Source organism: Ranitomeya imitator, chromosome 2 (genome assembly GCF_032444005.1).
Source record: "Ranitomeya imitator isolate aRanImi1 chromosome 2, aRanImi1.pri, whole genome shotgun sequence".
In the NCBI taxonomy this organism is placed as follows: Eukaryota; Metazoa; Chordata; class Amphibia; order Anura; family Dendrobatidae; genus Ranitomeya; species Ranitomeya imitator.
In genome coordinates this window covers 383,882,377-383,897,742 of record NC_091283.1, presented here as the reverse complement: position 1 = coordinate 383,897,742, position 15,366 = coordinate 383,882,377, and the positions used below count along the sequence as shown (strand labels likewise).

General features: G+C 41.5%; 1 protein-coding gene across 3 annotated transcripts in view; it reads left to right on the top strand.

Annotated features, from left to right (window-relative positions):
- LOC138664072 (gastrula zinc finger protein XlCGF26.1-like) overlaps positions 1-14,549 on the top strand; it is a 43,568-nt gene extending 29,019 nt beyond the window's left edge. For 2 of the 3 annotated variants that reach the window (XM_069750498.1, XM_069750499.1), the window contains 5 exons: positions 2,800-2,970; positions 3,053-3,176; positions 3,260-3,357; positions 6,026-6,116; positions 11,127-12,342. In XM_069750498.1, the coding sequence (XP_069606599.1) occupies positions 2,800-2,970; positions 3,053-3,176; positions 3,260-3,357; positions 6,026-6,116; positions 11,127-12,214 (1,572 nt within the window). In that variant the 3' untranslated portion in view covers positions 12,215-12,342. Of the gene's footprint in view, positions 1-2,799; positions 2,971-3,052; positions 3,177-3,259; positions 3,358-6,025; positions 6,117-11,126 lie in introns of all 3 variants that reach the window. The other variant, XM_069750497.1, reaches the window with a different exon arrangement.
- Positions 14,550-15,366: the final 817 nt, after the last annotated feature.

Sequence of the window (15,366 nt, the reverse complement as noted above, 5' to 3'; positions counted from 1 at the left end):
TGCAACATCTCTAGGGATGACACTTTTGTAGACTCTTCAGGACTTAAAAGCTTTAAGATCACAAAGGCCATTACGTGTACATCAAGGAACGTAATTTATTATGCGGTATGCCCTTGCCCACTAATTTATGTGGGATTGACAACTAGACAGCTAAAAACGAGGGTACGCGAACATGTCCTTGGGATCGAAGCAGCAGCACGAGCTTTGGACCCTAATTCGTTAAAAACGATTCCGAGGCATTTCAGGTCACACCATAATTGTGTGAGTAGTGGCCTGATGGTTAAAGGAATTGATATGATAGAAGTGGGCATCAGGGGGGGCAATATCTCCCAAAGGTTGGCACAGCTCGAATCAAGGTGGATGTGGACCCTTAATACTATCCACCCCCATGGATTAAATGAAACCATCAGTTTTGCTCCTTTTCTCTGATTCTGTGTTTTGGTGCAAGTGGTGGTGATCTTCTGGACAGTCGCCCCTATATTTGTTTTTACTAATTTTTAATTGTTTTATTTTTAGATGCTCTTACTATTATGCCATGGTGATGTGACATGACAATGATACCCAAGTTTTCCTTTTTTGGAGGCCATACAAGATACACGGAGATAAAGATCAGAAGAATACGTTGCATTTAATTATTCATATTTATTATATTCTTTCTAGATATTTTGTTTCTTTCTTTTGTTTCTTTGCAGGATGTTTGGATTTTGTGTAGTAATACACTTTAATTATTGTGGGGTTTATTATATTATTATTTTTATGTTTTATTTCATATTTTGTTTCATTGCATATTTAGTATTTTCTTTTTTGTTATTTTTCTGGTTTTATTTTTCATTATTTTTTGCTTATCTCATTCTGTCTTATCTAGCGTTTAGTATTATCTGGGGTAATATGCCTGCTATATCGGCAATTAGTTGGGGAGGCTGGTTAGATTTGGCTATAGTGACCTTTAGATTGTTCTTGGATCACATACTGTGGATCCCGTATGATCAGGGCTTAGGTATACAGGATAAATGTAACTTTCCCCGCGTATGGCGGTTGTGATAACTTAATAGACCATTCACTCCCCCCCTCCCCCCTCCCCTTTTCTTCCTTCTCCCTTCCCCACTTTGTCTTCACTTAGTCTCCGTCCTTCTTGGTGTATTTCCTTTTAAGGTGATAGAGTTGTATCCTCTGTAGGAAAATCTACCGCCATCTTTATTGTGCCCGGTTTGATCGCTTGGAGCGCGGCCTGCACGCATGCACGCATGGGTCGGTGGCCCCCGGCGGCTTGCGGCGTCAGTATGCATTGGTGGTCACCATGGTGACTTCCGTGCATGACGCCGCCGCCGCCCGGCGTCTCCGATATCCATGGCAGCGCCTGCGTCATCTCCGGCTCTCGCTCCAGCGATCACTAACCTCGCTGGTACATAAACTCCGTCATCGACATCAGCCGGCACGCCCCCTGACGAAGGAGCTTCCGCTCCGAAACGCGCGTCGGGCGGACGCGCACTCCGGACCCTGACACCTGACATGTCCCCACGCTCAGGTAACTAGCAGCTGTGCCCGTGGCAACTTTGCCTATTGATATCTTTGACATGCAGCCATTAGCCGCATGATTATGTTTGTGTAAGGGTGTTCATATACTGTCTCAGATAGGGTGACTTTTCTCATATACGGCTTTGCCGAAGGGCTCTAGCACACTGTCACTATGGCCCTGTTAAATCCATGTAGGATTGAAAGTTCTTGGTATGGTTTATAGTCTGATGCTTGATTTCATCGGTTATATGGATTTCCTCTTCTGGATGTAGTTTTTGCAGGTGTATTTTAGATTAGCTATGCAGCATTATAAATGACCCACTGTGGTATACAGTCTCATGTGAGACCCCACTCGCTGCATGTGTTGTTCATAGCTAGACAGGTGCTTCTAATATTTACCATCTAGACGTCGAGTCATTATATGTGTCTAGTTACCAGTACATATATTTTTATTATCTTGTCTGGGTTTCCGGGCTGCGCGTCCTTTTTTGTATAGTGGCGATCTGTTGCAGTGGTCGCTACCATCTTTTTCTGCTTGTTCAATTGTAGTTCAAGGATCTGTATATATATTTTTCTATTGTACCGTATTCATATTTATGTATTTTTTTGTATCAATAAAAACTTTTTTACATTAATAATATACCCATTATTGGTCGTTTTATTGTGTGGTTTCCACACTCCCTTTTCATGTTTAGTTGCTTTACGACTGGGTGCACATATATCCAATATTTTGACAACATAGTGATTATACTGGTGATATGTTGTGATGTTGTTGGGTAATACCTTTATTATTTTGCCCTTCTTTATATAGTTGTTTCAGTAGGTTTAGTGGTTATACAAGTTTTGCATGTTTAAACAAAGAGACAAAACAGGAAAGAAAGAAAAGAAAAGAAAACAGTTTCGTGGGCGGCAGTTTCACAACAAACAGTACAAAGGCAATTCCACAGACAAGAAAAACAGGATTTCATACTATAGCTAAAATGTCCTTGAATGGACAGGTCAATATTTATCACAAATTCTTTTTTTTTTTATTTTTGTTCATTGAGGTAATCATTTTTGTTCTGCTCTTCACAGCTAGACCTGGAGCTAATGCACCAAGCTGGCAGACAGTCGCGAGCCACAATTCCTGGGACCGTGAGCCACATGTGGCTCCCGAGCTACAGGTTGGGGACCCCTGCATTACATCATTCTTATCTATGGGAATAACAAATGAACAGAACTGGAGAGGTGAGGACTCTGGAAATGTCTGTAGTGAGATTTATTAATGTGTCTCTCCATAACCAGGATTACACAGTAGTGAAGAAGACCTATAGTGAACTCTGTAAGGCCACTGTATCTGAGGGATGGGAAAGAGGAGTGAACCCAATCATTGGACTTCCACCTCACCCGCTGATGCATAAGGACCAGACGATACTAGAACTCACTTACAAGATGATTGAGCTGCTGTCTGGAGAGGTGACACTGCTGGGAATTCTGTGACATTATACAGTAATGTTATTAAGAGATCTGTGGATGACCGTGTGATTGTATGTGTCAGGTTCCTATAAGGTGTCAGGATGTCACCGTCTACTTCTCCATGGAGGAGTGGGAGTATTTAGAAGAACACAAAGATCAGTACAAGGACGCCATGATGGAGGTTCCCCAGCACCTCACATCACCAGGTAATAGACAGAACTAAATACACACTGCCTATAATTATCTGTATGTAAAGAATGAATTCAGTCCCTGTATGTGTTTCCTCTAGTTATTTCCAGTAAGAGGACAACACCAGAGAGATGTCCCCATCCTCTTCTTCCACAATACTGTAAGCAAGAAAATCCCAATGTTCCTCAGGACCATCAGGTAGATGGAGAGAAGGTGTCATGAGGTCTCCCCTATGATGTTTAGAAGGCTGTGAAGATCTTGTGCTCAGTATTGTTTTATCCACCAGTATTATGCACTGAATGACCAATATATTAGAAATATCCGTTCATTCTTGGTTGAAACCTTCCTGTACAATGGACACAGGACTCCAGAGTCCAGCATAAAATTACAAGATCAGTTTTCAATGTGAATGCACACTGGAACGGGAAGATTGCACCAGTGCATGTTAATTGATAATATATTAACCCAGACATTTCTTCAATAATTGCCATTTGCCCTTTTACGTGCAGTGTCTAGATTATACTGAGAATGTTGTGATTGAAGAAAAGCATCCAATGTAAGAGCATCTTGTGCACATAAACAACTTGTCAAGGAAGATATCAAGAACCGTTCTGAGGAACAGGTTGCGTAAATTGCAGCTAAACAAAGCACTGGTGATCAGCTAACTTGTCCAAATTCACTAGGTGTTGATTCACATAAATGGGCTATAGCAACTGATGACCAGTGCCATTGCTGTCTAAAGGGAAAAAAAGGAAAAACTTAATTGGAGAAAAGAGAGCAAAAGTTATTATTGAGCAGTGGAAAAACCTGGTCACATGAATTCAGATTTATGTTGCACTGTCCTGATGAGAGTGTGAGAATTTGGCACAAACAGCATGTTTCCATTTATTCTTTATTATCAGGTAACAACATATCAGGCTGTTGGAGGTGGAGTAATTTTGCAGGGAATGTTTCCATGGCTCTTACTTGGTCCTCTGATAACTGTTGATGGATGTTTGTACACTGGAGTTTAATTAACCGTTTTTGGCCTTCTGAGTTCATCACTTCATATTAACCGCCATTTACCCTATGTAGAAGGACAGTGCACCATGCCACATTGGTCACATAGTCATGGATTGCTTCCAAGAACATGACAGTGTTGTTTTTCCTGTTTTGCCGGCCTTCACAGTCCCCAGATTATAATGCCATAGAGCATTTCTGGAAGAAGGTAGAGCGGTTTGTTCAGAGTATGTCAGACTCTCCATCTAGTTTGCATCATGTATAAGAAGTCATCATATCAGTGTGGGCCAATAGTCGTACGGAATTATTTCAACACCTAGTACAATTTAAGATTCTTCTTCTCCTGATCTCACGCCTGCCTTATTAGACACTTCTTCTCCTGATCTCACGCCTGCCTTATTAGAAAACACCAGTGATTGTCTTACCGCTGTCTCTAGCATCATGTCCTCCCTCTATCTGAAACTAAACCTGTCAAAAACTGAACTCCTCGTGTTTTCTCCCTCTACTAACCTACCTTTGCCTGACATTGCCATCTCCGTTTGCGGTTCCACCATTACTCCAAAGCAACATGCCCGCTGCCTTGGGGTCATCCTTGATTCTGACCTTTCATTCACCCCCCACATCCGATCACTGGCTCGCTCTTCTTACCTGCATCTCAAAAACATTTCTAGAATTCGCCCTTTTCTTACTTTCGACTCTGCAAAAACTCTTACTGTTTCACTTATTCATTCTCGTCTGGACTATTGTAACTCTCTACTAATCGGCCTCCCTCTTACCAAACTCTCCCCGCTCCAATCTGTCCTGAATGCTGCTGCCAGGATCATATTCCTCACCAACCGTTACACCGATGCCTCTACCTTGTGCCAGTCATTACACTGGTTACCCATCCACTCAAGAATCCAGTACAAAACTACTACCCTCATCCACAAAGCACTCCATGGCTCAGCACCACCCTACATCTCCTCTCTGGTCTCAGTCTACCACCCTACCCGTGCCCTCCGCTCCGCTGATGACCTCAGGTTAGCATCCTCAATAATCAGAACCTCCCACTCCCGTCTCCAAGACTTTACACGTGCTGCGCCGATTCTTTGGAATGCACTACCTAGGATAATACGATTAATCCCCAATCCCCACAGTTTTAAGCGTGCCCTAAAAACTCATTTGTTCAGACTGGCCTACCGCCTCAATGCATTAACCTAACGATCCCTGTGTGGCCTATATTAAAAAAAAAAAAAAAAAAAAAAATTAATTAACTGGTTCATGCAGCTTTACATGAACACCCAAGCCTTACACTATGGCTGGTCCGAATAACTATAGCAATTGTTACCATCCACCTCTCGTGTCTCCCCTTTTCCTCATAGTTTGTAAGCTTACGAGCAGGGCCCTCACTCCTCTTGGTATCTGTTTTGAACTGTATTTCTGTTATGCTGTAGTGTCTATTGTATGTACAAGTCCCCTCTATAATTTGTAAAGCGCTGCGGAATATGTTGGCGCTATATAAATAAAAATTATTATTATTATTAAGATTCAATCAATAGCTGAGATTCTGAAGGTCAGAAGAGGTCCAATACAATACTACAACTACAGTAAAGCGACCATTCATTGTATGTTTTATACTTGGTGGAGATGACAGGATAAAACTGATCATAGAGATTAGATGTCAGGATCTTCTCACAATCTCTGGTTATGGAGACTGCTGGTTACAATTAGTAGCCGACAGGTTGAACTTATGCAGGAGACCTGCAGCTATATGATAACTACTGCTGCTAAGGCATTTTTGATCATTATGTTCATTTATGATCTTTTCCGTTGTTCAAAATCATTTCACATGACTTCTCCATCTGTGACTTGTAAATATTTGTTTTAGGGTGAAGATCTGACCTATAATAATACTACAGAGATGTGCGTGAGGAGTGTTGAGCGTTGTAAGGAGAAGATTCCTGCAGATGATGACTCAGGTGAGTATTGACCACTAGATGTCAAATTTTTTCTCAATCACTGGCTTGTAGAATTCTGTGTACCTTTTTTTAGGTTCACATGGCATTTTTTTCATGTGGATTTTACTCATAAAAGTTCCTTTTTTAAAGAAAAATTTCTTGCACTGTTCTGTATGGAGATACTTAGGCATTAAAAGTACTGTCTAACAGTTAACGTGCTCAGTGGCTGTCTCTAAATATAGTTTTGAAGCTTGTTCTTTTCGCAGATTCTAATTCAGGACCAATGAGAAACCGAGATAAAAACATTACCGACTAACCATAGGATGCGCTGTCATATATGAGAATTTTCTCAGCCTAAAAACCTCAATAGCATTCTTCTTTATATGCAAAATATACTGGTGTGTACAGATATGTCTCTATACACTGGTACAATATAAGTGTAAAAACTTAAGAGAGTTACTGTTAATTATAAAGCTCCTATACAATTACAATAACTATAAACATACATTTGACATATTATTAGTCATCCGTAAAACACATGAATAAATATGGCACAATTGCTTTTATATCGCTCACTTTTTAGAGTGATAAAAAACTCATAATTCAGAACTTTGTTTTCCCTTTCAGTAAAAGGGCACATAACTGAATCCAAATGGACTCAATAATAATCAATGGGGCCACTCTACATCCGTCTGCTTCAGTTATGAAACAGTTCAGTTTTGAACATGAATTCTGATTGTTTCTAAAATGGAACAGACAAACAAAACTCCAGAATCCAAATGTGAACACAGCCTATGGCTGTACAGCAGACGGTGAGATACATGTCCCTTTGTAATGTCATCTATGGTTCAAACTCTCCAAGTCACCCCATTCAAGCAAATGGGACTGTAAAAAATCAGCTGATACCAGTCAGAAACAATACATGTGTCATCGGAGTGCGGTCCATTTTTCACTGACCAGTTGGTAAGGAAAGCTTTCATAATTTTTCAATATGTTTTTTATATATGAGAAAAAAACAGATGTCAGATAGATAAAAAAAAACTGACACGTAGATCAACAATGGATCCATCACATTGAAAAGCCAGTAAGTTTTTATATATAATTTTATATCTGATAAAATATATATCTGATAAAAGTATATCTGATTGAGGATTAACCCCTTAGCGACCGCCGATACACCTTTTAACGGCGGCCGCTAAGGGTACTTAAACCACAGCGCCGTTAATTAACGGCGCTGTGGAAAAAGTCAATAGCGCCCCCCAGAGGCCGATTTTCTCCGGGGTCTCGGCTGCCGGGGGTAGCCGAGACCCCAGAGAACATGATTCGGGGGTTTTTTAACCCACCCCGCATTTGCGATCGCCGGTAATTAACCGTTTACCGGCGGTCGCAAAAAAAAAAAACGCGATCTCTTTTTAATTTCTCTGTCCTCCGATGTGATCGCACATCGGAGGACAGAGAAAAGGGGTCCCAGGTGGCCCCCTAATACTCACCTAGCTCCCCCGATGCTCCTCGTGTCTCCCGGTGGGCACCGCCATCTTCAAAATGGCGGGCGCATGCGCAGTGCGCCCGCCGGCCGGCACCGGGAGAATCTTTGGGGTCTCGGCTGCCGGGGGTAGCCGAGACCCCAAAGAGCATGATCGGGGTCGGTATTACCGACCCCTGTTTTGCGATCGCCGGTAATTAACTGTTTACCGGCGACCGCAAAAAAAAAAAAAAAAAGTAAAGTGTAATTCTCTGTCCTCTGATGTGATCGCACATCAGAGGACAGAGAAATAGGGGGATTCGGGGACCCTAGCATACTCACCTAGGTCCCTGGATCCTCTTGCTGCTCCTCCTGGCCGCCGGCAGAAGAACATGGCGGGCGCATGCCCAGTGCGCCCGCCATCTGTCTCCATCTGCCGGCCGGCAGGAGAACAGCAGTTGGGGCTAAAATTAGGGTTAGGGGTAGGGTTAGGGGTAGGGTTAGGGGTAGGGTTAGGGGTAGGGTTAGCGGTAGGGTTAGGGGTAGGGGTAGGGTTAGGGCTAGGGTTAGGGCTAGGGTTGGGGCTAAATTTAGGGTTAGGGTTGGGGCTAAATTTAGGGTTAGGCTTCTTTCACACTTACGTCGGTACGGGGCCGTCGCAATGCGTCGGCCCGACATACCGACGCACGTTGTGAAAATTGTGCACAACGTGGGCAGCAGCTGTAGTTTTTCAACGCATCCGCTGCCCAATCTATGTCCTGGGGAGGAGGGGGCGGAGTTACGGCCACGCATGCGCGGTCAGAAATGGCGGATGCGACGTACAAAAAAACGTTTCATTGAACGTTTTTTTGTGCCGACGCTCCGCCAAAACACAACTGATCCAGTGCACGACGGACGCGACGTGTGGCCATCCGTCACGATCCGTCGGCAATACAAGTCTATGGGCAAAAAACGCATCCTGCGGGCACATTTGCAGGATCCATTTCTTGTCCAAAACGACGGATTGCGACGGAATGCCAAACAACGCAAGTGTGAAAGTAGCCTTAGGGTTAGGGTTGGGGCTAAAGTTAGGGCTAGGGTTGGGGCTAAAGTTAGGGTTAGAGCTGGGATTAGGGTTAGGGTTTGGATTAGGGTTGGTATTAGGGTTAGGGTTGGCATTAGGGTTACGCTTGGGATTAGGGTTAGGTTTGGGATTAGGGTTAAGGTTAGGCTTGTGATTAGGGGTGTATTGGGATTAGGGTTAGGTTTGAGGTTAGGGTTGAGATTAGGATTAGGGGTGTGTTGGATTTAGGGTTTTGATTAGGGTTATGGTTAGGGTTGACATTAGGGTTGTTTTGGGGTAAGGGTTGTGATTATGGTTAGGGTTAGTGATTAGGATTATGGATCAGGTTGGGATTAGGGTTAGGGGTGTGTTGGGGTTAGGGTTGGAGCTAGAATTGGGGGGTTTCCACTGTTTAGGTACATCAGGGGGTCTCCAAACACGACAGCCAATTTTGCGCTCAAAAAGTCAAATGGTGCTCCCTCCCTTCTGAGCTCTGCCGTGCGCCCAAACAGTGGGTTACCCCCACATATGGGGCATCAGCGTACTCGGGATAAATTGGACAACAACTTCTGGGGTCCAATTTCTCTTGTTACCCTTGTGAAAATAAAAACTTGGGGGCTACAATATCTTTTTTGTGAAAAAAAAAAATATTTTTTATTTTCACGACTCTGCATTCTAAACTTCTGTGAAGCACTTGGGCATTCAAGGTTCTCACCACACATCTAGATAAGTTCCATGGGGGGTCTAGTTTCCAAAATGGTGTCACTTGTGGGGGGTTTCCACTGTTTAGGCACATCAGGGGCTCTCCAAACGCGACATGGCGTCCGATCTCAATTCCAGCCAATTCTACATTGAAAAAGTAAAACGGCACTCCTTCTCTTCCAAGCTCTGCGGTGCGCCCTAACAGTGGTTTACCCCCACATATTGGGTATCGGCGTACTCAGGAGAAATTGCACAACAACTTTTGTGGTCTAATTTCTCCTGTTACCCTTGTGAAAATAAGAATTTGTGGGCGAAAAGATCATTTTTGTGTAAACAAAAGCGATTTTTTATTTTCACGGCTCTACGTTATAAACTTCTGTGAAGCACTTGGGGGTTCAAAGTGCTCACCACACATCTAGATAAGTTCCTTAAGGGGTCTAGTTTCCAAAATGGTGTCACTTGTGGGGAGTTTCCACTGTTTAGGCACATCAGGGGCTCTCTAAACGTGACATGGCGTCCGATCTCAATTCCAGCCAATTCTGCATTGAAAAAGTCAAACGGCGCTCCTTCACTTCTAAGTTCTGCGGTGCGCCCTAACAGTGGTTTACCCCTACATATGGGGTATTGGCGTATTCAGGAGAAATTGCATAACAAAATTTATGGTTACATTTCTGTTTTTACACTTGTGAAAATAAAAAAAATGGTTCTGAATTAAGATGTTTGCAAAAAAAAGTTAAATGTTCATTTTTTCCTTCCACATTGTTTCAGTTCCTGTGAAGCACGTAAAGGGTTAATAAACTTCTTGAATGTGGTTTTGAGAACCTTGAGGGGTGTAGTTTTTAGAATGGTGTCACACTTCATTATTTTCTATCATATAGACCCCTCAAAATGACTTCAAATGTGATGTGGTCCCTAAAAAAAATGGTGTTGTAAAAATGAGAAATTGCTGGTCAACTTTTAACCCTTATAACTCCCTAACAAAAAAAAAATTTTGTTTCCAAAATTGTGCTGATGTAAAGTAGACATGTGGGAAATGTTATTTATTAACTATTTTTCGTGACATATCTCTCTGATTTAAGGGCATAAAAATAAAAAGTTTGAAAATTGCAAAATTTTAAAAATTTTCGCCATATTTCCGTTTTTTTCATAAATAATCGCAAGTAATATCGAAGAAATGTTACCACTAACATGAAGTACAATATGTCACGAAAAAACAATCTCAGAATCAGCGGGATCCATTGAAGCGTTCCAGAGTTATAACCTTATAAAGTGACAGTGGTCAGAATTGCAAAAATTGGCCTGGTCATTAAGTACCAAATTGGCTCTGTCACTAAGGGGTTAAGATAATATATATAACTGGATATAATTGGTGACAGGCACAAGGAAACATAAACCTATAGAAAAGACGGCTTCAGAAGAGCTGTGAACAATTGAAACAGTACAACCTGGTGGCGTAATTTAATCTAATTGTCTCTGCTTTGTAGTCCGCTATCTTACGCATGACGTCTGAAATATACACTTTCACATAACCCAGGCCTTTTAGGCCCTTGTGCAAATCATATGGAGGATCTCAAATAAATTAACTTTTACAAGTTTATTTCAAAATTGCAAAGTAAGATATGAAAAATGCACCGTATTGTAATTATAATTGTTTGCAAAAAGTAAGCTACTAGGTCTTTTAGGCCAGGGTCAGGGCCAGGGTTATGCATTCTAGGGTTAATAATCGAATTGCATTAAAATGTGTAAGGAAATATTATAAAATATATGATATACAGTATTTTCCAGGCAGTGTTATTAAAAAAAAAATCTGTTTTATTCTTGGCAGATGACTGTACCAAGAGCCCAGGGGGATTTCTGATATTTTCAGATTTCATAGCAGAAGATCATGGTATTATACCAGATACATGTGAAGAAAATGCCATTATCCCAGATAAGCCTCAAGTCCTTCAAAGAAAAAATATTTCATCTAATCCTTTTCAACAAGTCATTTCTTCTGCTTCATCAAACACTAATGTACTAAACAACAGTCACAGCAGGACTGCTGAACATCAAATGGCTCACATTACAGAGAAGCCATTTTCATGTTCAGAATGTGGGAAATGTTATAATGAGAAATACCAACTTGTGACACATCAGAGAATTCACACAGGGGGTAAGCCATTTTCATGTTTGGAATGTGGGAAATGTTTTAAGTGGAATACAAATCTTATTATACATCAGAGAATTCATACAGGGGAAAAGCCATACTGTTGTTCAGAATGTGGTAAATGTTTTACAGAGAAAACAAATCTTTTTAAACATCAGAAAATTCACACAGGGGAGAAGGCATTTTCATGTTCAGAATGTGGGAAATGTTTTACAGAGAAAACAAATCTTGTTAAACATCAAAAAATTCACACTGGGGAGAAGCCCTTTTCATGTTTGGAATGTGGAAAATGTTTTAAAGAGAAAACAAATCTTGTTATTCATCAGAGAATTCACACAGGGGAGATGCCATATTCTTGTTCACAATGTGGGAAATGCTTTACAGAGAAAACAAATCTTGTTATACATCAGAGAAGTCACACAGGAGAGAAGCCATTCTCATGTTCAGAATGTGGGAAATGTTTCACAAAGAAAACAAATCTTGTTACACATCAGAGAACTCACACTAGGGAGAAGCCATTTTCATGTTCACAATGTGGGAAATGTTTTAATCAGAAATCAAATCTTGTTGCACATCAGAGAATTCACACAGGAGAGAAGCCATTTTCATGTTCAGAGTGTGGGAAATGTTTTCTAAATAAACCATCCCTTGTTTCACATCTTAAAATTCACACAGGAAAGAAGCCATATTCATGTTCAGAATGTGGGAAGTGTTTTAATCAAAAGTCAAATGTTATTAGACATCAAAGAACTCACACAGGGAAGTAGCCATTTTCTTTTTTTACAATTTAATTGACAAATATCTACAAGAATACACATTATAGTCAAGTAAAGACACATGTCTACAAGAGAAGGGGAATGTTAGTTATGTAGAGCACTAAATGATCATTAAAAAATATATACAATTACCTTTTGTTTTGGAAGAGCAACTAATATCCAAATAATACACCTGAAGCTATTATTAAACTGGGTCACATTGCCTACGCGCTGTCAGGATTCAAACCCAGCAGCTCCTGTGCACCAGACAGCAGCTCTTCCCTCTGAGCTATTTAGCTCGATTGACAGCTCTGTGCTAACCCAAATATTTATACCTATGTTGTTGCTGATGTCTCCACCCTGAGTTTCTGATTGTCTCCATCCTTATTGAACACCCTATTTAAACCTGGCTTTGCTCTCCTTTCCTTGTGTGATTATTGAGCTACCAGCTTCTAGTCAAGCTCCCTTCCACCTGCTGCTTCTTCAAACGATATTGCTGCTCCTGATATCGACCCCTGGCTTCCTTGACTACGATTCCTGCTTATTCCTTCACACGGCATTGCAGTTCCTGTATACCGAATCCTTGGCTCAGGTGCAGTCATGGAAAATATTCACCACATGCACATTATGATGCCCCTGATGGATTATTCCCCCATACAATATGATGCTCCCACAGTGGATGCTAATAATGGAAATAATTATTGTATAGCTATTATTTAATTTGTCAATATTGCTTGTTATTCAATTAATATGTTCTTTCTAGTATGTATATATGTAAGCTACGTTGTACTTTTCTCTGTTGAACTGTGAAAATGTTTTGATAAGAATGACTTGTCTGTAAGTGACGAACAATGTTGACTGATGAGAAGAGTGGGTTTTTTATACACCAATTAATTGTTGCTAATGTGCAAAATATTTTGGTTTCAGCGAGTGCAGAAACCTCACAGCTGTGAGAATTTTGATTTAAAGGGAACCTGTTAACTGACTCCAAACCTGACTGACTGTCCAAACCATTGGCAGTATGAATCAGAGCCTGACTCTTCAATTTCAGCCAGGTATATTTTTTTCTCTGAAATTCTCTGCCATTTTGGAGAAAACATACTTTAAAGATCTCCCTGGAGTCAAGACTAGTCCAGCTTCTCCCAGCTCTGCTCCAGGTGATTGATAGGTTTCTCCCATAGTCACCCTCTGCTAGATTTTCCCAGAGCTGTTTGAAGTGATTGACAGGTCTCTCACTATGGGAGAGACTTGTCAATCACCTGTCACAGCATTGAGAAAATCTGGACAGGGGCAGAGCCTGACTAGTCTCATCTCTTGCTACGGTCACCAGTTGGATTTTTAAAGTACGGTATATGTTCTGTTGTGAGTTCTGTTTTTGGGCTCCCTCTGGTGGTTACTGATGGTACTGGGTGACTTGTCTTTCCTGGGTTTCTGGGTTCCACCTGTTCCATCAGCATATGGGAGTTTCCTATTTAACCTGGCTTTGCTGGCATTTCCTTGCCGGTTATCAATGTATCCAGTGTGTCTTGTTACCTCTGCTCCCTGCTCCTAGAACCTTCTGGACAAGCTAAGTTTGGATTTTCCTGTTTTGTGTTTTGCTTAATTTGGTTTTTAGTCCAGCCTGCAGATATGTGATTCTCTGCTGCTGGTTGCTCTAGTGGGCTGAAATTGCTTTTCATGTACCATGAGTTGGCACATGAGTTCAAGTAATTTCAGGATGGTTTTTTGAAGGGTTTTTCGCTGACCGCGCAGTTCACTTTTGTATCCTCTGCTATCTAGCTTTAGCGGGCCTCATTTTGCTGAAACTGTTTTCATACTACGTATGTGCTTTCCTCTCATTTCACCGTCATTATATGTGGGGGGCTGCTATTTGCTGTGGGGTATTTCTCTGGAGGCAAGAGAGGTCTGTGTTTCTTCTGATAGGGGAAGTTAGATCTTCGGCTGGAGCGAGACGTCTAGGATCATCGTAGGCACGTTCCCCGGCTACTTTTATTTGTGTGTTAGGTTCAGGGTCGCGGTCAGCTCAGGTTCCATCGCCCTAGAGCTTGTTTGTATCTGTGCTTGTCCTTTTTGTGATCCCCTGCCATTGGGATCATGACAATGTTCTCTGAAACTGAAGAGCATTTGAGAGAAAAATATACCGGGCTGCAATTATGCAGCTTGGCTCTAATTCATGCTGACTGCAGTTTGGGCACCATGAATCAAATGACAGGTTCCCTTTTAAATACTGTAGGCTTTAGGTAACAAACTAGACTAGTCTCCATAGACAGTTATTTATTTTTATCTCTTCCTTTATCCTATCCCTTTATCATTGTACCTCTTATCTTAAATAAATTTCTTTTTCTACAAATCACTTGTGAAAATCAGGTCTTTGCTAGCAGAGCAAATTTTCATATCAATGCCCACCCTAAGTTCCATCTCACACACTATGATTCTTTATACAGTACCTTCACGCACATTACACAGCCCCCACAGTGCTACTCAAAAAAGTATGGTGCCCACACAATACAGTATAAGACCACCACAGTGCGCCTACTAGAGTATGAGGCCTACACAGTGCCCCAACTACAGTATGAGACCATTTCCTTTCTCCCTAGTACAGTATGTCACCCCTAATACAGTTGAATTCCCCCACAGTGAATCTCAATACATTTTGAAGCCATAACCTTGCTCCTCAGTACAGTAAGAGTACCCTACCATGCTCTCCAATACAATGATTACCCTAAAATGCCCCCTAACACAGTATGGTGTACTCTCCTCACCTTGCAGAAAAATGTACTATCCAAAAAGTATCTATCATTGTTCACACAATCCAATGACCTAGTCTGTGCTATATGTGGACTGTGCTCTGTGCAACAGGCATGATCTAGTGACATCGTCACATCTGCTGCTCTGGAAATCAGACACAGAGGCTGAATGGGTCAGAACGAGCTGAAGGCTCCTGCTCCACCATTGTTTTCAGCTATATCTGCAGTCTGAGAAAACATGAATATTTCAAATTGGAACGCTCGCGTAGTGGGCAGGGCCATTCAGTAACAGGCTCTCCTTCTCATAGCGGCTGTGTGGGCTCCTCTCATAGCACCTTATTATTTTCATTCTTGATTATCATCATGTTAATGTCTTCATTTCCTGCAATGTGAATGTATCGTATTTTTAAGATTATA